Raw genomic sequence first — 25,888 nt, 5'->3', positions numbered from 1 at the left:
TCTAATTAGATATATAGATTTCATATAATTTAGAAGTTAAATATTAATGAAAAATTTCCGTAATTTCGCAACTTCTTTCTCTCTCGTTGCTAAAAATATAGGGGATTAGCTTTGTCTCTATTTATATCTTTAAAATATACACTAGACTTTGCGGTCATATAAACAGATCGCGACACTCGCTGGGGAAAACCGTCCGAAAGTTGAGTCAAGAAGCATCAACATGGAAGACAACAAAGTTCTCGTTCTTGCGAGACGGATACAGGTGAGTAGAATGTCTCCATCTTTTTTTGAGACATTCATAGCATGTCATGCATGCGCAGAACATAAACTTTCTTGTCTCTCATGTTGATTTTCCACGCCTCAATGTTCGGACGGTTTCTTCTATGCTTTTGGTACATGAGTGGCGACACCTAATTATAAGATCGTGCCAGAGTTACTCGTCTTTCGTCAGATACATACGTTTTAAATAAAAATATAAAATTAGAATAATGCAGTAAGAAACTTAAACGAATACATCGTAAAAGAATTAGTATCACATGGATAATCAACTTCATGCTGCAAAAATTGGTAATAAATATAGTGGTAGTTTTATAGAAAGAAAAGGTAGCATGCTGTATAATCAACGGAGGCCACCGAAAAAGTGAGCGTAGTTAATGAAAGTTACGATTGATGGTATCATAGTTGCCAAATGTAGATTACTGAAAGAAAGTCTACATAAATCCTTTTTCGATTTTATTGTTATTGCTGATATAAGAATTAAATTGTACACAAATTTTTCATATGGATCGAATAGTTTGTTAAAATTTGTAGTGATTCGATTACAAAGTTAACATCGATGGGCATAGATAGAACGACATAAATGACAGTGATGTATAGAAAATAAATATCTTGATAAAAATGACGTGGTGAAGAGAGCCTTACCATTTTACAAAACCATCGAAAGAATTGCAAGGTATACGCTCTTACAACAGTTTCTAGTGTTTCGTTTCCATTCTTTCGTGATACCATTACAACAAGCATCTATGAAAGGGAACAATAAAAATTATTTCAAATGCCGAAGGTTTCAAATATAATCTCACATGTAATTGGAGAAAATCATATTTTTGAATTTAAAAAGTTATATTAGTTACATTGTTCATATATAGCACAAAAATTTCTTAGTATATATATATATATATATAATATGTATAATATATATATATAATATGTATATGGATATATACATATATACATATATATATATATATACGTTATGTATTACGTGTCATCGAATTATTTTCATTACGATAAAAGACTAATATTGTTATATATTTAGAGTGTATATTTTTTAAGATAAATGGAAGCTCTGTCATTGAGAAATAAAGAAAATATGTCTATATTCTTTGCCGGAATATACAATCTTTTTCAATCATTTAGTATTTTATTTAATTTATTTCAATTATTTTACATTTTATAGTGATATTTTTTCATTAACATTTTATATTAATGATAATTAATTGAATTTATCAAACAGGATGGAAGAAAGTGCAAGTTCTGAAAATATTTGGTGTAAAACTAAATCAGACGAACAAAATAATTTGTATCATGCAGAATCTATAACTTCCTCTATGGAAGCAAACTCTACTTCTTTAGCAGATATATTTGATACAGCTTTTACATCTACAGTTGATCCTTCTCCGCAACCAAGATTTAATTCAGGTAGAGATGAAATAACGATATAAGACATATATTAATTTATTTTTTCATATTTTTAGTACTGAATTTCTTCTAGATAAAGTAATAATGGAATTTGTTAAATTATGTTTTTAATAAAATTAAATGTATATAAAATGATTCACACAAAAATAAATTACATACAAAGGTATCATAAATAATTTCAATATTCAATTTTTTCATTCTAGGCAACGAAATGGAATATGATCACTTATTTGCAGAAAGTGATGTAGAAGATTTAGATGTGGTTCCTATTAATCCTTATGTAAATCCATCTCATCATAGTGCTTCAAACAGTAATTTTGTTTTTGGAACTTATTTACGTGGGCCTGAAACAGCAGGAGGAATATTACATGAACGTGATCCTCCAGTAAAACATAAAAGTAGAAAAAATGAAGACCGTAAGTCATTCAACAACCAACATTCTGATAATTTGGGTGTAGCTGGACCATCTAGATCATCAGATGGAATTTCTAACAAGTATGAATTTAGAATTAAGTTTAAAATTTTTTTGTCCTAGATTTGTACTTAGATCAATAATTATTAATGAAAATGTTTTAAACAGAGTTATGCAAAATATGGAAAATGACAGTGCCAATGAAGTCAATACTTTGTATCATTCAGTTTTGCCAAATACAATTAATTCTCAGCAACATTCTACACATGCAACAAGTATAGTTTTTGTTTCACATGAATAATATATGAATAAAAAGTAATAAACAGATAATTTATATAGTTTCACTTTATATTGGATAGAAAATGATGATACACCGTCAGCACCTGATCTACAATTAGATTGGTCCTCGAGTAGTGATGATGCTACTAGTAGTGATGATGAAGATGGATCAGTTGAAGTTCTTGTTTCAGTAAATCATAATAATAAGGTGAAACAGCTTTATTATGTTGAGTTATTTAAAAATGTAATTTATGTTAAGAGTTTGAGATACAAAGTGTTTTACTATATTTTAACAGAATTCTGCACAAAATAATGAGGAAGGTAATCGTCCAGTAACTGTAGTTGATTTAACTGTGGAATCAGATGAAGAGCATACACCTCCTACTCCTACAACTTCAGTAGTAACTCCAACTACTACGGACTATGTACCTAGGTATGAATAACAAATTATTTTATGTATAATACGCTTCATTACTGATTTTAATAATTTTTTTACAGTGGGCACAACACTTACTGCTTGCATGACCATATATATCATGGTCGATGTATACATCACAATTATAGAATTCCAATTCCTGTTATACCTGTAAGATATAATCAAATACCAGGTACAGGTATGATAGAAAAATTGAAACAAAGATTAATAAAATTTTCAGTGATGTTATTTCGAATTTGTTCTTTTTTATAGATGCTTCTACAGGAATGTTAAGACCACGTATGCATCCAGTACAAGAAAGACTATGGAGGATGCAACAACGTGTACAAGAAGTACATAGGCGGAGTCTTCATCCAAGATTCTCAACACATCACACGTTAGTATTACAATAAATATTGAAAATTTCACATCATGCAATACTTTTTATATTTCGTAGTACAACGTCGTGCAATCCACATGTGCATCAAGCCAGCCAACATACGTGTAACAATGGAAATGCTAATTCTGCGAATAATCGTTGCAACGGTGCAGAAAATATGACATTTGCAGAGAATTATTTCCCACCTCCAATTTTGCCACCACCACAACAACCTACTGTTTATAGTCATCCAGAGGCCAGAAGGCCACCAAGCGTTAGCCCGCCTTGTCCCGAAATAATTCAGGTAATTCAGTGCATTTAAGATTTATATTATACATATAATTTTAATGTTACAATGAATTTATAATTTATTTCCTTTTCGTTTCTATTAAATTTTATAATTATTGATTTATATTCTTTTTGTGTTTAGGAAAGTTCTTTGAGTGGCCAATTACCAACACAACCAATTATGCTGCCTTCAATGCCAGTTCATCCTTATGTACATCATATGTATCATCATTATGGTCCTCATCGAAGACCATCTGGTCCACAACATAGACACCATATTCATATCAATTGGTTACAACATCTTCATTTGGTATGCTTTCAAACACAGTACTTTGAATTCTATATATTTTTATACTTGTTATGTAATGCAGATGCGTTTCACGCAGCAAGGATCTGATGCTCACGACATGATGCCATTTCCATCTTTGGGTTTGCTGCATCCAGCGCGTCAAATGTCGGTGCATCTTGAGAATTATATGAGCCTTGTTGACCTACGACGCATGGCCGCTATTAGTTGCGGAGCTACACAGGAGTCAATAGAAAGTCACACATTCCGTCATAAGTACAAACGGGTAAATTACGTAAAAATTGACGTATATGTTCATTATCATATCATCCTTACTTCGTGAAATTTTCTCGTTTTATAGGAGAAAAAAGTCGAAAATAGTGAAGACGCTATTGAAAAGTGTACTATATGTTTATCCGAATTTGAAGACTGCGAAAGTGTCAGGTACAAATTAATTCTCATACGTAATGTAAATTGATTTCAGTAATTAGTTTTTCACAAATTATATTTTTCTAATATTGTTTTTTTATACAGGAGGCTTCCATGTATGCATTTATTTCACATAGACTGTGTCGATCAGTGGTTATGTACTAATAAACGCTGTCCTATATGTCGAGTGGATATTGAAACTTTTTTACACAAGGAGCTTGAAAGCACTGCATAGTTTAAGGTCGATTTTAACCATCCGTTTTCGTTTTTAAGTATAATCAGGTAATATTCACATCTAAGTATTTTAAAAGATCCTATTCATAAATAAACCTTTTTCTGACACTGCTATGAATGTTGATGTAAAAAAATTTTACTGTGAATAATCAAAATATCGATAATGGAATAGAACTAAGTTCCTGGAGTTGTAGGAGAGAGATTTGTTTTCATTATCTTTACATCTATGTCATGGGTATTAATAATAGTGTACATAAAAAAATGTTAGGTTTGTTTATTATTCGTTATTATATTAATAAGTCACGTAATTTGATTGATAATTTATCGTGTATGAAATGTTTCGGATGACAACATTAGATTATAGCAAATATTTTAAGTGGTACATCTCTTCGTGGTTTTTTATTCTACTTCTTTTATGTGACGCATAAAAAGAAATTAATCAATCATAACAGCCAATACAATGAATTTTCTAAATCAGAACAGAAACGAATGTAAATTAATAATATTTACATAAAAATGTATTACTCCTGTGTTACGGTAATTCTCTACTGGGTGCTATACTGATACATAAATTTTATATACGCTAAACATATTTTAATGATTTGTCGAAATGAATTATTAAATATTTCCGCGTCGAACGATTCTTTGAGGCTATGTATACCTTTCGTAAGTTTTTATATTAAACTAGTTTTTTAATAAAACTGTACTCGAACAATTCTTTACTAATAACTTTTTATTCTTCATAAAAGAGTATATCATCTTATTAAGAAAATATGAATGATCGTGAAGTTTAGTGAAAAAAACAATGATTTAGAAAAAAACTTCTTATTTTAAACTTCATTTCCGCATCATTTTATTAGTACAGTTAGTAATAATTAAAAAGGACATGTATTTTAATTCATCAAGTTGAATGAAACACTTTGTATAATATTCAATAAATTATTATTATTATGTCTAGTGCGTAATAAAAATAATTATTATCCTTTTGCATTTGAATGTCGGTGCTGTGGCGGCATAATAAAATTGTCTACAAATTCGAATGCCGTCATGATGACGATATGCTTTTATTATGCTTGTACATTTATGATTCTGTAATCGAAAAGTATTGTAAATGTCTGTTACTCTTTAATCTAAAATATATTTACTTCCAGATAATCTGTTGTTTATTAATATTTATCTATTTAGATATATGCATATAATAATAATACTTGATAAATTTGCTTCGATCGAATATGTCAACTACAAAGGGCTATAATATTTCCATTATATTGTACGCTTAATAGTTGTACTGTTTTCCAACTCAACAATTTTTATCAGAGGTTTTCCGCTCATTATCGCTTTTTCGAGACAATATTCTCGTCCAATGGGCTTCGTCAAATCAACCGTCTGATATATACGTACAGATGATGCTCGTTGCAGAAATGATAAAGGCGCATCGATGTTGCGTTCGTACCATTCATTTTCAATTTTAGGTAAGGCGCAAAAATGGAACAGAAATGAAAACTAAGAGAAAAGAATCAGCATGGGCGTCCATGAGACTACGCTGTTCCTAGTAAAAAGACCTCACCTTAAGGTATGCATAATCGTGCGAATTGTATGAGTCAGAGTTACAGTCGGTTGTTTACCTTTTTTCACTATAATTGATAACCGTAGACAGTAATAGGATAGTTACGAGAACTTGCAACAAAAGAGACGATTTTAGATATGCAAAAGTTACTTAAAGTCCTTCATCTCCGAGATGCCTATCAAATTTATGACTAATCGACATGACATTTAGTAGAAATGAGAGAATAGTATATATATATGTTACTTGAAAATATGTATTATTACAGTTCTATAGGATATAGGATCTATAGTTTTTACATAAAACTAATGGAATAAAGATATATCCTCTGAAATTTTAAACTTTCTTTTTTTTTATTATTAGAATTATATCAGAGTTAGAGTTAGAGTTATTATTATTATTTTTTTATTGTTATTTATTATTATTTATTAGTTAGTTATAAAAGATATTAGAATAAAGGATATTAGTATATCCAATATCAGATAAAATTCTTTTAAACATCAACAGATTCTTTGGACCATAAACTGGCGAATTTATAAACATTTTTCACAGCATTATACCTCATCTATCAAGTCTATAACACGTCTCCAAGTTTTCCATTTCATCTTCCACTTCTTTGATCATTTAATCCAAGGGTATTAAACGAATAAACGAATGGCGGAACAAGAAAAAACAGAAAAAGAGGTAAGCCGACGATCCGACGATCTTGTTGACCTGTCTTCGGGGAGAGTGCGAAAGAAATTAGCCAAACGCCAATGACGATGATGATTGACGCGATCCCCGCTCTGTTCAATGCCACTTGCAGAGCACTGAATTCTACTTGTACACGGAGAAGAGAGGGAGTAAGTACCTCTCGGTCGGCGGCTATATAGCCAGCTACAAGACTGATCGTTTCAGTTACGAACTCTTCAGGTCAGGATTTGTCCAGTTTTCTCCTTTTGCTCCTATATATCGATCGTTTCAGACTAGCCTGATTCTGTTACAGTTCTTGTAAGATTTTTGTCATTTGACTCGCGCGATGTCGACGACGAACGGAGTCCACGTGGTCGACCCTCGTCCGTGAAAATCGTAGTCTTTCGAACCAGATCGAGTGAAAAATTTGATCGCCAACGTCGAGGTGAACACGTACAGGACCATGTGTTCGGCAACGTAAACAGTAAAATTATTTTCTTGCGAAACGAACCACCGAAGCGAACCATTGGTGGTGACTTGGACGAAAAGAAAGCGATCTCGCGATAATCGGTCGCTTTTTCGTTCAAATCGATCGATTAATTTATGATTTCCGAGAAAATGCCACCGCAAGAGAAATTTGGAACCTCCGTTCATTTGAACGACCGCGAAAATAACGCGGTGACCTGTCGCAACTCGATGAATCCTCAAACGCGAGAAGCAGACAGGAGTGTCAAAGAAGAGACGAAAGACATAGATTTCGACGAATTGTTGCCGTACGTCGGGGACTTTGGTCTTTATCAGAAGATCCTGTTTATTCTGATGATCCCTTTTGCTTCGTTCGTCGCATGGGTCTACTTCTCGCAGATCTTCATCACTCTGATACCGGATGATCACTGGTGCTGGGTACCGGAACTGCAGAATCTCACAGCGAACGAAAGGTGCGTAAAACATCGTACCTTCTTGCAAAATAGGGTCCAACTAAAAAATTAGGATTGAAATCTGCAAGTAAGTGTTTGCATTCTTTCGCTTGGATTTAGATCTTAGTCGCACCTTTAGATCTTATCGTCGTTGTTTGTTTTAACAGAAGCGTTGATAAGTCGAAGCGCGCAAATCAAGAAACGTTGTTTATCAGATAGAAATAGACGATAGAAGGATAGAATAAAAGATTAATTTCTTTTGTAAAAATCAAAAAATTTTGTAAAAAAAAAGTCAACAGTCTGTTATAGTTGTTCTATCCTTAATGCTATTGTTTATTCGTTTCAAGTGGGTCAGTAGCTATTTGTTCGATGATTTGATAATTCTTTGCATACAGATTGCTTGCAGAATTTGATAATTCTTATCATACAGATAAAAGCTAAGATCGATAATGGCGAAAATTGATTCGTTCCATCGTGTCGGCTCCAATATTGACTTCGTTTACTGAGCACAGAAATAGTCTCGTAAAAATGCACATAGAAGAATCCACTAATTGATCTTACTTTCCGAAACATTTTATCGTTTATAAAGGTAGATAGGATTATAAAGATTCAAGTTCATCGATCATTCTGCTCGATAAATTAAGAGCAAAGTTTAATACAGTTCTTCTTTGTCAAGTAAAATTAGATTCAAGACTATATTTGAGATTTCTCTCGTATCATTCCAGTGCATATTTCCGTTTATGATCTGATCGCTCCATTAGATAAAAGTATTTGTACCTTTTGTAAATGTACATAAGAATCCAAGGCAACTGAGTCGGAATCTTTCTATTGTTCGCAACATATAATTAGGGAAATGCGGGGTCTTGTCGCTTTTATGAATTACGTGTAAAACGTTGATTCATTCTACGTGTACAGCGTCTGTCACGGTATTTATCTACCTTGCATGAGAAATTAGTACTTTCTCGATGACTAGGCGATCGTTTTTCTTTTGTTATCTATTTCGTTTTCGTGCAGGAAAAGGAAATTCTCAGTTTCGTTTTCATCGAAAACACTCTAATGAGTCGTATACGGCTTCATCGTTCATAGATAGAGATTTTTGTCATACGATAGATCAATAATTTTAACACTTTTTTCTACTAAAGGATTTTGAAACAAAAAATTATGCCTCGAGTATAGACGGTCATAAATATTTATGAATTTTTATTTTACATAGTACCCTTATGTCTTTCTCTATTTTTTAAATCAATGCGTATAAAACCAAAGATTTATTTATATAACGTAATTTTCTTCGTTTCCACATTTTTTATCAATGGAAACAAAATTGAATAATTTCCGCTACGAATTTATTCTTGCAATAACTTCCCTTCTTTTGTTATCAACGAAAACACCAAGAAATAATTTGTACTATAAATTCATTTATAGAAGTAGATTTTTTCATAGAACAATTTGCACCTTGTCAATGTTACCAAAATGACGACGATGGAGTATAAAAAATTAAAATGCTGAAATTGGTAACTTAGAGAAGATTTCACATTATATAATCTGGAAATCTCACGAGATTAGTAGCAGAAATGAAAACGCAAAAGCCGTAAACAATGCTGACGAAAAATGCATCAGCATTACATTCACCTCGAAATACTTGCATCGATTAATACAAGATGCCGGTGATGAAGGATTATTATCATCATCGATGTGCTTTGTGATTCAAGGACGGGTCGCTACGCGTATAGTGCACAGGCGTCTCGATGCTCACGATGAATGCTTTTTACGTTAGCGTATCGTTCAATTACCGATAAAAGCACGGTCGCTGACTCTCTTTCTCTCTGCTCTTCTTCCTCTTTCCCTTAAAATCATATTTAAAGACGAGGAAGTTGGAGGGTTCGTTAAATTTTATCGCGATATCGCGATAATCCGATAATCATTCGCATTTAATTGGAAAGAAAGGAAATTCGAAATAGGATAAAAATTCAACCCCTCACAGGAATTAAGCTTCTATTCCCTGAAATTACTCTCGCATCTCCGAGTCAAACCTTCAAATTCTCCACACTGGATCTTCGATTCTTGGTATTTGAAGTATCCGATAAATTAAAAATTGACACATTGATTGCTTCAAAGAAATTAGCCCGAACGAGACATAACTCGTTCATCGTTCATCAAATATGCAGTTTCTCAATCGTTGTGAGATTCCAACGACGTTAATTCTGTCGAAACGGCGACGCGCGACGATCGCACATTCTGTTGCTAGCGAGTGTTTACAAATCGCGACGATATCGAGCGTAAAGACTAAGCGCAAAAATGGAGAACACTCGGCGGGGAATTGGAAATGCTCGATGACGAAAGGTATTTCAAGGTGTAATTACATCCACATTCAATTGGATCGCACCTTCGTTCGGTTACCACTTGCTAGGTCAACAACCTTCGATGTTATTCAAATAATGCAACGGCTGGAGCAGCCGGTAGCGAGTCGTAAAAGTTTCAATAAAACACGTTCCTGCGAGTGAACGTATGTTAAGACTTACACCGAGTTTTATTTTGCTACGCCGTTTACCAGTTCGAAACGATCGATTGCATAATGGTAGCCGTTTCTTTCATCTCGGATACACGATCGTAAACGGTGACAACGATCCAGTTTGTTCCTGGTTGTGTTAATTTCCACGCAAACTTTGTAAACATTATACGTCGCGACGCTCTCGTTAACGCGTCATTCCTCCAACTTGAAGGTCTTTCGATCTTTACGAGAACCACTTTGGTGGTTCGTTTTCTGTGTAAAATTGGTTACCAGCATCAGGGGACTTCGTCGTAATTAGTAGATTATTTATTAAGAATCTACAGCTTTTTTAAGGATTTCTTTCTAGAGATTTAGAGATTAGAAGTTTCATTAACGCGTCATCTCTAGCTCGGAGATCTAACGATTTTTGCGAGACGGCTGGCTCTTTCTTCGTGTAAATTGGTCACGAGACTTACGAGCTTTGTCGTAAATAGAAGATTAGTAATATTTCGTAGTTTCGAGATAGTATATATAGACATTTTAATGCCTAAACGCGCAATTTTTAGTTCGCTTTTCATTCGCATCGGTGCCATGAAACAGATCGATGTCTCAACACTTTCCTTTAGTTCTAAGGATCATCTTTCGACCAGCTTTTCTTGGCTTACCGTTTCCTAACGCTGTCCTAATACTATCGTCTTACGGAGATCCTTTTCCTGATTTTATCTCTTGCTTATTTTATTATAAATCCGACGTTTCATCCACATCGTATTTTTTACAGTGTAAAATCCGCTAGAGCGTTCCAATAAATGTAACCAGTAGGTGCTCTAATACTCAAACGCACCTGTGCGTATCTTTGCATATTTGCTGAAAAAAAGATGAATCTTACGTTACATTTTCAATATGCGTAATAAGCCGGAAATTTCTCTGATGCTAATCCTTCGTAACAAAAGGATGGCATCACTGTATGCACGAAAATAGCATTTGGTAATCGTTAGAAACACAATACGTGGATATATATGTAGTTGCCAAATTAACCTTCGCGGTGTTCAAAGTGAGCGGCTAGAAACGATTGCTTTTTGCTATACGCGCATGGTTCGATTGCACCATAATTCGTTATTAAGACGTTTCGAGAGAGGCAAAGGATGTGGTGTCGCAACGTGTTGCGCTCGCACAATGCTCCCTGGATAAAATTCCAGGAGCGCGTATTATCGCGTACGCCGCGTGAACGCGTTGAACCTTCGCGCAAACAATGAGAGCGTGAACGCGAAAAAATAGCGTTGAGCACGTAACATTCGGCCTGATATCGTTGATTGGCCGCGAATCGTCAACGTGCACGGGACAGTTTTACGTAAAGACATTCGACCCGTACAATTATGTTAAGACGTCGACCATAGAACGTACTACGTTGATGCAATTAAAATTTCAATGAAACTGGAGAACGCGCTAACAGCTGTGTCGTGAACGTTTCAATAACATAGTCGCCCCATTGTTGACCATAACGTACAAATACTTTTGTTTAAGAGCTGCTCGTTAGTGTTTGCCGCGTGCAGCGATTAAGTGGCGAACGAATTACGTTTAAAGGGTATAGAGCTCGTTCTCGATTAAAATTCTCGTAACTTTCTAATGTTATTAGAAATTACAACTTGAACGTATGTACACGACTGGGCATAAGTATCAGGGCAGCCGCGGATATTTAGCATAAATCGAATATTGTCTTGCATTGTTCTTATTTTCTACTTATTTTATTATCGATTCGTTCCATTCCGTTTACGTCATAATACGTAGCCTGCGGATTTTTACGCGTATTTTTGAGGATATAAAGAAAGTGAAACGAAAAACTAGAAGCTGGATAGAAAATTGTTTTACCTCGATCAAACGTTATAAAACGCGCTACTTTCCGATGTTTTGTATATTTCTTCGTATCACGCGTACACTTTGCAATTTTGTACTTTCAGATTTCTTAGAAATGCATAAAAGTTCCGCGACCTAATATCGTACGTGCTTGAAAATAAATTCGATGATATTAAGTATCAGATTATAGAACTAGAAATGAAAAGTTTTACAACGATGGAATGGGCAAATAATTGTCGATTAGACGAAAGACAATAGCGAGCAACGATATAGCGAAGATTAATTAATGGAAGATTTTTTCCTTTCAGCAAACAAAAATAGAACTTAACGAACTCAGTAATTGATAAATGATTACGTATAGGATAAGTGCATTTTTCAACTATGAGTCATAGAATGAGAGTCTCGGTATAATGAACGTTTAGTTTAGCCTAGGTAGGATCTTAGCTTTGGAGTAAATAAGTATAGTACTAGCAAAAAATCGATCGAATTGTTAAAAGATTGTGACTAATCCTGGTCGGCTTGTCAGTTATCATCTGAATCTATTTCGAATAACGCGAACGTTTGCTAGTATACTTTTCGAATCATTTTCAGCTATTTTATGGGCGAGCATTCGTTTCTTTCGTGCATGCCACATATCATTCGCTCATTATCTCCTTTCTGAAAGCTTTTACCGGCGAATGAAAAATGTAACGTATACTTGCATAATGCGTTCGAAGTGTTCGTTCGTTCAATTTCCATGTAAAGGTCAGAGGATACGCGTGATTAGTCGCGATGCAACGAGATGTGATTAGATGCGGATGTTAATATCTTGTGAATACCTTTCCTCTACTATGATAATCATCGAACACTAAGAATTTTGCAAATCGATGCAATTAATCGGTGATCTTGTGGGAAGAAATTTCGATATTACGATAATGTTAACGATAGTACGTTAATTATGACTAGTACCGTTACTGTTACATTGTTTCATAATTAGTATTAGTTTAATATAGACAACGACTCCTCCGCAAGCATCCGTGCAAGTGTTATTTATTATTATGCTCACCTTCTATTGGAAAGTTTTTGCCTTGCTCAACAAGTCTTTTTGATTTTTTTCCTGTAGAACTTCCGTGTGTTACCGATTTTTATGCTATCGACGTGTTTGTAGGAGAACTTTCTCTGAGCCGCGAAGTTTTCTTTCGACGATTCAACGATCGAAGATCAAAGAGGACCAATGTTCTCTCTTTCGATAAAGTATGTGATGACAGTCATTGTCAAAATTATTGATATATTTATCTGGTTGAAGACAATGTAACAGATTATACAGCAAGCCTAATGAAAGTTTTATTATTTATTTGACATATAATAATACGGTATGGTGTATAATAATAATCTTTATTATTAAAACACGCCATTAATTTATAATTTCATTGGAAGACAATGAAAATTCACGAAGCTTTCGAAATGGATTTCAAAGTGTCATATTATAATAATGTAAACATTGTTTGACAGTATTATCTAGTTGTGAATAGGGTTGATTTGATTCAGACAACGTCAGTCATCATGACATCGACTTCCTATCTCGTTATGTAACGTTCATCAGAATAACAGATGTAATTACCGTCACCGAATTATCTTAATGACATTCGTTATTAATGAGTAAGTGTTTTCAACATACGTTGGAGGTCGCAAATCATGGATCATCTTTCTTTGATATATATTTCGATTTTAGATCCGAAACCAGTTCCTTGACAGAACTTCTTTTCCTTTAATTTACCTAATTTAATAATTCTTCAAAATTTTACATTTCTCATTGCATTGTTTATTATATATTTTACAAACTCGTACAAACACAATGCAACAAATTCACACGATAAAAGCGTTGATGCTAACCATGAGATGATACTAGGATAATGCGAGACAATAATAATCGAAAAGAATGATTAATTTGTAAAGACAGGCAAACAGCAATTAACGCACATCCAGTTACGATTGAAAATAACTTTCTTCACTTTGAATAAAATTTCAATCAAGTACGCTTTATCAGACTCGACTAACAATCAATGGAGTATTTTTAACTCAACAAATATTCGAGATTTCCAATGTTTTTTGTCGAGTTTCAAATAGAACGTTAATCACTCACTTGTCGAAACGTCCATCAGCATCAAAGACCGTGAACCAATCTACGTTATCTTCTCCTTCGTTTCAGGCTGTCGCTGGCGATACCAGTCAACCGCGAAGGTTACTCGAGATGCAGCATGTACGATGTAAATTACACGGAGATTTTGCTAAATGGAAGCCACGTGCCGGACTCATCGTGGCCAACGAAAGATTGCCAACAAGGATGGGAATTTAATTACACCACCGTCCCTTATGCGTCTGTGGCATCCGAGGTGAGACACGAAACGTTCGACCTGTAATTTCCTGCTTTTTGATTATTTTATCTGTTCCTACCAATTAATCCCTTTATACTGTGTATATCGTATTCGATTACTTGCATGACCTATTTCGATAAAAAATAAGCGTAGTGTACAATTTTTGGAAAGGAAGAGAAACAATGGAAAGGGTCGAATAAACGTTTGCGAAAAGATCGATAGTTCAGAAGTGGGAAAATTAACAATGTTGATTTCCAAAGAGGAAAATTATAGTACGTAACAGAATTACTAGTACATATACTGCAGTAGTAATTAGTGCGTGTAGTGAAATTACAAAGTACATTCTAAATTCAAGCGTTGCACTGCCAAATAAGATACAATCGAATAAATATCTCTAAAAAAAAAAAAAAAAAAAAAAAAAAAAATGGATAAAGTATTTCGAGTTATGAAAGCTGGTAAAACTAGGTTGCGATAAAACTGAAATTGAAAATACCGGATTGAGAAGAAATCTTAATAAAACGCTATAACGAACAACGGCGTGAACACGCAGATTTGTTCGACATAAATTGCAGGACTTTTTGCTTCAGTGGATTTCCATGAACTTTGCGTTGCTCGTCAGGAGGAGAATTGTTCCTCGAGGGGTAACAAGCATCTGGAAAAAGGATGCGAGAACGCGCGAGGTCTTAAGTTTCTCCTTCTTTTTTTTCTGAAAAGGAAAGAGAAAAGGTCAGAGGCGCGTTTCATTAAAAATTTCGAAACTTTGTTCGGAAAATTCTTTTAATCGAGGCGTTGAAATTGCTATAAAATTCCTGTGATGCTGGTCGTGATCAGAAGTAAATCATTCGACTGTAGTTTTCTGTTGCAGCTGGGATGGGTTTGTCAGTACGATGCACTGCCAACTATAGCTCAAAGTATCTTCTTCATCGGCGCTATCTTCGGAGGATTAATTTTTGGATGGATCGCTGATCAATATGGAAGAATACCAGCTTTGATCGGAGCTAATTTAATGGGGTTTCTCGCTGGGGTGGCTACTGCGTTCACGGTTAGCTTCTGGCAGTTCACTTTGTGTCGTTTCTTCGTTGGATTCGCCTTCGATAATTGCTTCACTATGATGTACATATTAGGTAACAGTTTTTCAATTATTTCTTTTTTGCCTTGGAGTTGAGTTTGAAAGACATACAGTGGCTACAAAAAGTAATTGTACGTATGTACCCTTATTTCCCAATGAAGGGTCTTCTTCCTTTTTTTCAAATCAGGCTTTACGTTTCATTTTGATAGTATTAATTATTTATAATCATGTATGAAAGTATTACAAATTATATGAAAGCTAATATTTTAATCTTAGACTTAGTCTTAATTAATTGGTATATATATAAATGCTGTTCAAAATACAATGGTGTACAATTACATTTTGTAATTACCGTAAGCAGAAAGATCTCCAAGTTAAAATTACAAAGTAATCTCTACAACACACTGTAAAACTGTTGTTATGCTTGATTTACGACTGGCGTTTCTACAAGTATATGAATTTTGCAATACATTGTCATGCAACAATTCAAATGCAATTGAAAACCGTTCAAAGTTACGTAGGTACTGAAATACATATGAATATACATGAGGTCATAAATTTGTACTTTTTAACTGCAGCGTTTATATCAAAGAGAGGGAGAGAGAGAAAGATAGAAAACTTAATTTTCCTATCTTCTAAGAATTTTATGTAAGATAAAAATATCAAACTTTAAGATATTTGAATTTATATATACCATTGAATATTTATAATATTTAAAAGTTACTTCGCAATCATTTTCTACACTAATATTTTCCCTCTATACTCGCAATCAATTATAATTTTGTTTTCTCTCTTAACGAGACAATATTTTGATTACAAAGGGTTAGTTGTTTAAAATTGCTTTTCATTTCTAGACAACTATGTTATACCGGGGTTTTCATAAATTTTCACTTCTCAACAGAAAGCGAAGGTAACCAATGAATGGTTTTACAACGAACGCTTCCACAACTATAAATCCATGTATATATATACATACATACATGTATATGGTCTTAATTAAAATGAACGCTTTTTGTGAACTAAGGAACATTTTCTTCTAACAAACTTATTTAAAATGCCTAAAAATATCACATAATAATATAATACAATTAAATAACATTTGAAATATTCCATTGAAAATTCTAGTAAATTGTTTAATATAAGATCGATATAATTCATGTTGAATTCATTGTCTGATATTTATAATACAGACAATTTATAATACAAAATTTTATTATAACTCTACATGAAAAAATTTCAAATATAATATTGTAGAAATATATTTTCTAGTTATTATTCTAATATCATTACGTAATATTTTTAATTCGTACTGAAGAGAAAATCTACGCTAGTCTCTGTCTTAAAAGATATTTTATACCCTGAAAGGGTTGAAGTACAGCGTTAAGACTCGAAAGAAAACGCTGATTGAAACTATTACGAAGAAAGTATAAGCACGTATAAACGTCACACCGATCTAACGTAACTTTAACGGTAGACAGTTCATCAGACGAGTCATTGAAACGGGTTTTCTTGATCGAATAGCAAGTTTGTCCCGCTGACAACATTCCAATTGTGAAAATCGAGACCAACGAAACTCAGGTGACGTGCATTAACCGTGACTCGATGACTCAAGCCGAGGTTGGAAAAATTTGTTCGACAAAACTAGGCCAAGTTGACGAGATTCGTGAGCAAATGGCTGGTTCGTTAATGATTTGGCGTTCGAATTTTCTAATTATCAAGGTCGATTAAACGATCGATCACGAATATTCGACAGAGATATTGAGAAAGAAGGCTCGATCTGTATGAATGTAGATCGTATTTTAATCAATGACTTGAGAAAGTAAGGTATTGATTGAAACTAAGATAAGTGATGCTAATTCGTTTCGAGCGCGTAATAAATTACATCATCGGATTCATTGATTTACAAATAATTCTACGTTCGGTTCCGTATTTATAATCGAGCGTAGCGAAGATAAAATGAAAGAGACGTGATTATCCGAGGGTTTCACAACCAGAGGAAAATCGATAGGAATGAGGAAATCTTTAATTGTAGAAAATGCATAGAAAAAACTGTGGAAAATATCATACATATTTTAATAGAAATATTTTTGTACTTCTTTTTAAATGTTAAAACTTTAAAGCTTTAGAAGCTTTACGTACTAGTATACGTGTTCATACAGACTTTGAAATTTATAAAAAATTTCTCTAGATAGATGCGGATTTTTTTTTATTGTTTCGTATGTGTACTTGTGTCACTTTTCTTTCTAACGATATTTAGTTAAAAAGTTCGTTTATATCATTTATAACAGATTTTGTTTTTATTTATATTAATAAAAATCACTGAAATTTCCAGTATCATCATTATTTAGTATCAACGAATTTCTTTCTTCTTTATGTTCCATATTATTATTAAAATTCTCTAATAAACATTCAAATATCCTATAGAATATTTCCATTATTTTTTACGTACTATCTGTAGTCATATTTTCTATATATTTATTATCGATAAAGTTTGATTTGGTTCTTTAAATTCCTATTCAACATTCCAACTAACCATTCGATATCAATAACACGTGCCTTTCTTCCCGCCACGATTTATAACTTATTCAAGCAGAAACTCACTCGACCAGCTCGTTGAAAGCATAGAATTCGATCAACTTCATACAACTCATATACAAAGTGCAGATAATCCTAACAGTGGAAGGAAAATATGCAACGAGATTGCAAAGCGCGTAAACATAGTAGTTTATAAAAGCATTTACACATTTACCACAGAAAAGTTTTATGTATGTACAATATGTGTTATATAAAACATTCTGAAATTTCATTAGCATTGTAATGATTATATCGGTAAAGTTTGAAACATTTCTGAAGATGAACATAGAAGTTACGAGATATTTACTGCAAATATTTATTTAGTACAAATATACAGCATGAACAGTCATCTTAAACATGTGATGAATGTTTATCAAATATCGAGATTTATTAATATGATAACTGTTTTTATATTTTTATAATTAAATATTTTTGTGATCACTGTGAAATATATACTTACGCTAAATAATTTTGTATCTTCTATATATATTTTCAAATTTACTTAATTCAAATTCTGCATTATGATAACTGTATGTATAATTCTGACATCATATTCGATATAATTATTATACGATTTTATTACGATCCCAATGAAATTCCAATATATCTATGAATATATAACAAAAATATAATAATACTTTGTTGTACTAATTATAGTACCATAATATATAATAAATATATATAAATAAAAAATGTCTATAAATGCTAAGATACTTTTACGAGCCGCTGTAGCTAACAGGCGAGAAGGAAGAGACGAAAGAAAAGAAAGAAGAGAACGAACGTTAATCAGTTTCGAAACGTTAACAACGTCCTTGCGTTGGACGGTGCTCGCGTTTCTCGATCGGTCGCATTGCGAACACGCGAGATATCGGTCAGATTATTATTATTAATACGATAGTCTGTAATTTATCTTTGCTAACCGTGTCACACGGAATCTTCGTTTACAGTAAATGAGTCGTGGCTTTTGATCGAACGGTAACACGATATGAAATTGCAGGGTGACGGAAACAGCTGGGGGAAAAGCGAATACTTTTTCTGCGCGAATATTGTAACGTTGAAGGCAATAAACCTTGAGAGGCGAAGTGATGAAACGAGTGGTCTCAGAGAAGCTTCTTTACGTCTTCTTTTCCTTTCTGTATCCTTTCTATGAGAATAATATCTCTTCTTCAGAAGAGATCCCCTCGCCCTATCTACGTGTTGTAAAGGGAATAATTTTAATGGCAATATAAACCGAATGATACGTATATTTAAAAAACGATATTTTGTTGGTTTTATGAACATTGATTTTTATAACGTGAGGTTTTTCTACTCTTATTTTCTATTAAATTAATGATATATATATTTTAGCATGGCTGTCGCAATGGTGATGATGATGATGATGATGATGATGGTGATTTGCGAAAGATGTTGAACTTACAGACAGCATAAATAATATTTAGATTTCATGGAAGTTGATTTTTGTAATGCGAGATTCTTCTATTCTTATTTTTCATTAAATTTCTATGTAGAAAAGTATTAGACGTTTGGATATAATTTGGAAAATTACTTCCGTTCATGGGTATTAGGATACTTGATGGTCTCGTACCGAAGCTGATAACTGACCCAGATTTTCAGGAAAGCGATTAATAGCTTAAAATGTTGTATTCGTGCGAGATAATAATCCAAAATGTAGTCAGAGTTTTTAAGCATTATTTGTTAGAATTACAAGAAAATGATAAATTAAAAGTTATGTATAGACACGTTATATATATATGTAAGAGATCCAAAGCGTATTGAGAAAATTTACGGTGAATTAAACAGGAAATTCCGAGAAGTCTGCTCAAAATATCTGACTTGTGGAATTGTCCTATAGCTATTTTATTTAATAAAAATTAATTCAGGTAATTTTTCGTAACATCAACTTTGCTAAAAGCAGCTGTGTATATTTTTAGCGATTAGAGAACAGAAATATCTGAAACTCGTGATTTAAACGAGCGTTCGTCATTTTGGTTTATTATGAATTATAAATTGGTTCGTTATCAAGCATGAAAAATAAAATTCAGTGGTACAAAGTGATTTTAAATAAGTAAGCGACTTCTACGGTAAACATGGTTCGAGCATCGCAATTATAATAAAGGAAAAAAAAAAGAAAAAAACCACTGAGTGGTAATTATAACGAAGCCACTAGTTACAACTAATTGAAGGTGATTCCGGATTAGAAGCAAGCCACTATTAAGTGGCTAACACGGTTGCTTCATTAAGAGCAATTACTCCCTATTTTACGTCAACTACAAATAGACGTTGTTCACTATGATATATTTCCGCGTGTTTACCGCATCCTGACCTGTTATACGATTAAAGAGTTACAACCTTGCGTTTCTAATTTATTAGACCTATACGCACCAGACATTAATTTCGTCTACGTATTCGTAAAAATTGCGAGATTCATTCATCGCGAAGGTCAGTTCAATTGTTCAAGATAACTTCTCATCGTTTTAATCTGTTTTCTTGAACGGAAATAGAGTAATATTTACTTGTCATTGCACTGTGAATATATATCGATATGTTCGTTCAGGAAGACAATTGCTTTCATCGAATTAAGCTCGACTTTCCGTAGAGAATGTTCGTTTCGATATAAATATGTATCTCAGGCTTGTCGATCTTTCAATATCTATCATAAATAGTTTAACGAGGTAACACGCTCATGTTCGAATTATGTAGATGATCCTTTGACTCTAACGATGCCTCCGTTTCTTCATAGTAAATTTATTGTTAGTTACGCGTGATTCTACCTTTTGTATCTTTAAGAAATATAATTCGTAAATAGAAACGTATTGTTGTCGATAAGTATCAAAACACTTGCGGAAATTTAAATGGGCTTGAACAATCATCAGGAAATTATTAAAGTCTTTGTTATTAGATCTAAACACGATTTAATTGTAGAACTAAACACGTTTGTTAAATTAATCTATATATTGTATATTTACTTTTTATATATTTGTAACTCAAATTTTTCTTCTTCATACTGCGTTAGGTTGCCCCAAAAGTTTCTTTCGTTTTATATCATTTTATTGAATTACGTATGATCCATTTTGTCCCAATGAATATAATTCAATAAAATAATATAAAACAAAAAATGGTGTGCATCTATTATCTCCTTATGAGACGAAAGAATCTTTTGCGACAACCTAATATATTGTTTCATTCTTTATTCACAGAATATTCCTTTCACAGATGATTCTTCTAAATATTATGTTTTTTATTCCAGTATTAGAATACGTTGGACCAAAGTGGAGGACATTCGTGGCGAATATGTCGATTGCAATATTCTTCACGTTTGCAACTTGCATTCTACCCTGGATCGCCTATTATTTGGCCGACTGGAGGATGACCTGTATTGTCACCTCGGTTCCTCTTGTTCTAGCCGTAGCGACGCCATGGTTGATACCGGAAAGCGCTCGATGGTTGGTCAGCCAAGGTCAGATAGACAGGGCTATTAAAATCCTTGGTAAATTCGAGCGAATAAACGGCACCAAGGTGCCTGATGACATCTATAAACGATTCCGGGTAAAGAAACCGATTATCGCAATCTTTTCCGTATTTTGTACTTTTATGATCTTTCCTATTTTATGCGCGTTCTATAAATACCGATTTATATGCGTTTAAGTATATAATTATTTTCTTTGAATAGAAGTATGCATTCTAATTGAATCTTTTATGTAATTGAAAATTTGTTTACAACCTAGTAGTTTTATATCTTATTCATCGTCTAAATTGCCGGCGATAAATTTCTGTTAATTTCTATGTTATTTTTTGAATTTGTATATTGTTTTTATCTTTGAGAATTTTTATATAAATAGATTAAACACTTAGGAACTGCTCAGACTATGAATAGCTCATGGCAATATTAACATTAATGTACGATATAAGGAGATAATCAACTTTCAGAGGTTCGATGTTTTATAAAGTAAAGTGAACAAATTTACGAACGTTCAAGTAAACGATTTCGAAAGGATCGTCTCATACAAATATAACATAAACTTTCTTCTGAATTTTATCGTAATTTTTGTACACATAACAGATTCATATAAATTTGTAAGAAAAATAAACAAACGACATTAACTAGTTAAAAATTTGTTAATAACAGGAAACCTGTGCCAGAATCTGCAAGGAGGAGGAAGCGGACAAAACGTACTCCGTGTTGGATCTATTTAGAACGCCACGACTACGGAATATCACGATTCTATTTATCGTTATTTGGTTCGTATCGCTATTAAACAGATATCAAGTAGATTGACGTAAAATCGGAATTGTATCTTGTAAAAATCTCACGGACAGTTTTGTATCTTTTGTCTAAAAATACTTCATTTTTGAAGCAAGGAATTTGCTTCTCACATGAAATATGATAGCGTGCTTTCCTTTATCATATGAAATTGTTTTACGAAATATAGGATGGCGATTTCTTTGGTGTTCGATGGTCACGTACGGAACGTCGATAATTTAGGTCTGGACGTGTTTGTTACGTTTACGATTGCTGCAGCAACCGAGCTGCCTGCTGACACGTTCCTCACGCTCGTTCTCGATCGATGGGGCAGAAGATGGCTGGCGTGTGGTTCCCTCGTCATTTCCGGTATCTTCAGCATCTGGGCTTCCGCCGTTTCCAATAGTTCGTATATTTTGTTTTTACATATTTCAACCTTCTATATTACTGATCAATCTTCTAAATAACCTACAATATCAACCCAAAAATAGGGTAAGTCGATAATTTTGACTTAATCAGACAAATATTTTTCATTCGTATAACATTGTACTTTTTGAAAGGAAGAAAATGTATATCTTGGATTATTTATAAAGTGCAAATGCTTGTATTAACTATTGTAGGCAATTAGACAAATCCAATCACAGACAGATAAAATAATTTCTTTCCTTTTTATTTCTTGAAATTTTCTAAAATTTTTTTATGAAAAATTAGAATTAGAAACTAATGCTGAAATTTTCTTTTCAGGTATATATACAGCTTCTCTGGCAATTCTCGGCCGATTTTGGATAAACATTTCATACAATATCGGCCTCCAATATGCTGCTGAAGTATTACCAACTGTGGTTAGAGCTCAGGGTGTAGCTTTGATACATATAATGGGATACGTTGCTAGTATCCTCGCACCGTTCGTAGTGTATCTCAATGTTGTGTCGTCGTTCCTGCCTCTTCTTGTGCTGGGTACACTCGGAATTATGGGCGGTCTTCTGACTCTCTTTTTGCCGGAAACGTTGAATAAGGATCTTCCGCAGACGCTGCAAGACGGCGAGGATTTTGGAAAAGATCAGAAGATGTGGGATGTACCTTGTATCGGAAGGTAAAATCACATAAAGGAACTTTCAGTCTCCTTTTTTTTTAAAGATATTCACAGGTCTTCAAGCTCGAAGTTCAAGATTCTCAAGCATTCTGTTAGACCTACATCTTCATATGCTTTTGTATTATTTTCTTCTTAAAATCTGTTAAGTCTCTCAGAAGAAAATTGGATTATCTTCTTTCTTCAAATGCTTTTTAAATCTTTTGAACAGAAGAGAAGGATCGAGTTGGGAAGTTATTCAAATCTTCAAGCGATTGGATTCAATATTTTTAAACGCAATATTTTGACAGGAAACGCGAGGACGAGGAGACACCACCGGTCGCCATGTTCCGATCATTTTCTAGATGCAGTGCGAGGAATTCGATGAGAGCGTCGCTTCGCGGTGAACCTTTAAGGAGTAGCATGCTACGGAGATCGAGTATAAAATCGAAGAAAAGCGAAAACTCGATCACAGAGGTTGAAAGGCTGTAGCGAAGCGTTCACCACGGAGTACAATATTTGTCGCGTTGATCTCGAGCAAAGAATCTTTAGTCTTCCAAAAGCGTGCAATATATGTATTAGAGTAAGACAAGTTACTGAATCCAGGAATCTTAAATTCCACCGTCATTAATATTCATTATCACAAAACAGCGGATTTTTATGCAATTATGGGTGATTCGAAGATACGAAAATTCATAGAATGCATATGACGCAAAAATATGTAAAATATCCAAAATACAGTACTATCAATGATATTTGATGGATAGAAACAAACTTTTGCCCAAGTCCTTTCGATTGTATCGAATCTTTCAGTTGTATTATTGTATCCACGAAAATATGAATTTGCATAAAGATCCGCAATGCAATTATCATCACAATTTTTCATCAACAATGATTGATTAAAAATTCAATCATTAGGCGAGCGAATAAAAATTAGAGTAAGAACGTAGGTTAAAATAATTGTCGTAAATCGTAAACTCGTGGGTAGTTAATGATAAAAATTAGTACTCTCCTTTGTTATCAAAGTTCCTGAAATTGTTCGTACAAAAGCTCCATCTTATAGAATATAGTGCAATAATCGTTATACTAGTAAAATAATAACATCATAAATATGAAAAATATATTAACGAGATGAAAATAACATGGACAACGTGGTGTATGGCCACGAGTTTTGTACATATGTACGTGTAAGCGTTTGTAGATCGATTAGAAATCACCGAGACCTCGAGCGGATGTCACGCGACGAGATAGCGCGATTATTTTTATTACGATGTAAATCGTTCTTAGACGTTTTGTAATAAAACTTGCCAGTAAAACCTTCCCTGGATTCTGTTAATAGTTCTTCACCATTTGTTCCTTAGTCGATCGAATTAACGATATAAATAAGTATGAGATTATCCTAGGAAATCTCATTGATATTTTTGTCGACATCTGCTACGTAAAAGCGGGGATTTCTGCGTGCGTCCAACGCTCTTGTCTACAAGATGCAGTGTCTGAAGACACCTGTAGCGTCGTTTCATTTCCTTATAATTTCTTTGAAGTTTTGACGACGCGTTGCTTGGTATAGATATTATCTATACAGGATTCATCAATTTTTAAAGAGCCTAGCCTTACCGAGATGAAAATAATCATCTTCAAAGTAGAATGTTTTAACACGTTATCCCACTAGTAAGCCGTTGCAAAAATGATATTTTGATTAATGATGGAAAATTGCTTTTAAAGACGGAAGAATCTTCTTTGAAGGAAAAATTTGGCCCAAAGCTTTCGAATAAAATTAACGTAAAATCCGTATCTAATATCGGTAATTTTGGCGTTCAACATGCCGTATATTATAATGCCAAGTTCACGCTATGTTCATTTCCGAATTGTTCGTTAGCGTGGGCGCGTTAAGAGTACAGAGATAATCTTTCAAGAAATTTCTTCCTAGAAATGCTTAAAATCTCTTCTTAGAGAATCTTAGAAATGTGCGAAGAATATTGTAATCTCAGAGTGTTTTACTTTTGAGAAATATCGTCGAGCTACAAATACCTTGAATTCGAATCGCAGCGGGTATTCGACGTATGCGTGGGAGTCATTTGTGTCGTTACAATGGAGAAACATGTTTTTGTTTTTACGGAGGTACAATTAAAGATTAATTGTAGATGTAACGCGATTTAAAGCTATAATAAGCGTGGAAAAACCGCTCGCGGTTGGCCAATTACTTTTTCCACTGTCAATTTATTAATTACGATTTGTTCTGAAAGTTTTCCTATGCATAACTGCTAAACAAGAATTTTCCCATAGATTTCTAAAAATTTCGTACATATACTTTGTCATACCAGCTACCACAAGCAACCAAGAAAATATCGATGTCTTAATTTTCGCAACTTTCAGACATTCTTGAAATTTTACCGTTACAGATAAATACAAGAATTTCAAAGTTTTCCACTTTTCAGAGAAATTCCATTTGCATATATACGCAGTGCTCAGAAATTCGGTAAATTTAAGCCCAAAAGGATTAAAATCCGATGAAAAGATTACGAGATAATAAAAGTTGATTACCACGGAAGTTTATATCGCGTGGAAGATTAAAAGGAATATTCTGACAAGTAGTTCTTAGTAGTTTTAGCGTATAATTCTCCACAAACGTGATATTAATTGTTCGTGTCAAAAAGGCAGCTATGAATTGCA

The 25,888-nt window shown here is 33.5% G+C and overlaps 2 protein-coding genes across 4 annotated transcripts; both read left to right on the top strand.

Moving 5' to 3' along the window:
• The first annotated feature begins 398 nt into the window (after positions 1 to 398).
• LOC126914671 (uncharacterized) lies at positions 399 to 5,575 on the top strand. 3 transcript variants are annotated; one of them, XM_050718907.1, is made up of 13 exons: positions 399 to 640; positions 1,514 to 1,698; positions 1,902 to 2,193; positions 2,279 to 2,385; positions 2,470 to 2,597; positions 2,686 to 2,822; positions 2,888 to 2,997; positions 3,078 to 3,201; positions 3,262 to 3,487; positions 3,614 to 3,781; positions 3,843 to 4,043; positions 4,119 to 4,201; positions 4,292 to 5,575. In XM_050718907.1, exons 1-13 carry the CDS (start codon positions 537 to 539, stop codon positions 4,419 to 4,421), a joined length of 1,995 nt encoding a protein of 664 aa, XP_050574864.1. In that variant the 5' UTR covers positions 399 to 536; the 3' UTR covers positions 4,422 to 5,575. The 3 variants fall into 3 exon arrangements, with proteins under 3 accessions (XP_050574864.1, XP_050574863.1, XP_050574865.1); XM_050718906.1 differs by having other exon boundaries at positions 400 to 640; positions 2,888 to 3,003; XM_050718908.1 differs by having other exon boundaries at positions 401 to 640; positions 2,888 to 3,003; positions 3,858 to 4,043.
• A 1,260-nt stretch (positions 5,576 to 6,835) lies between these two features.
• Positions 6,836 to 24,538, top strand: LOC126914674 (organic cation transporter protein). Its single transcript, XM_050718922.1, has 8 exons — positions 6,836 to 7,594; positions 14,101 to 14,284; positions 15,132 to 15,390; positions 21,157 to 21,455; positions 22,036 to 22,148; positions 22,340 to 22,554; positions 22,894 to 23,242; positions 23,530 to 24,538. The coding sequence occupies exons 1-8, from the start codon at positions 7,260 to 7,262 to the stop codon at positions 23,708 to 23,710; spliced, it is 1,935 nt and encodes a 644-aa protein (XP_050574879.1). The 5' UTR covers positions 6,836 to 7,259; the 3' UTR covers positions 23,711 to 24,538.
• Positions 24,539 to 25,888: the final 1,350 nt, after the last annotated feature.

Source organism: Bombus affinis, chromosome 3 (genome assembly GCF_024516045.1).
Source record: "Bombus affinis isolate iyBomAffi1 chromosome 3, iyBomAffi1.2, whole genome shotgun sequence".
Lineage (NCBI taxonomy): Eukaryota > Metazoa > Arthropoda > Insecta > Hymenoptera > Apidae > Bombus > Bombus affinis.
Note: the sequence above shows the minus strand (reverse complement) of the source record. Positions and strands in the feature narration are given on the sequence as shown.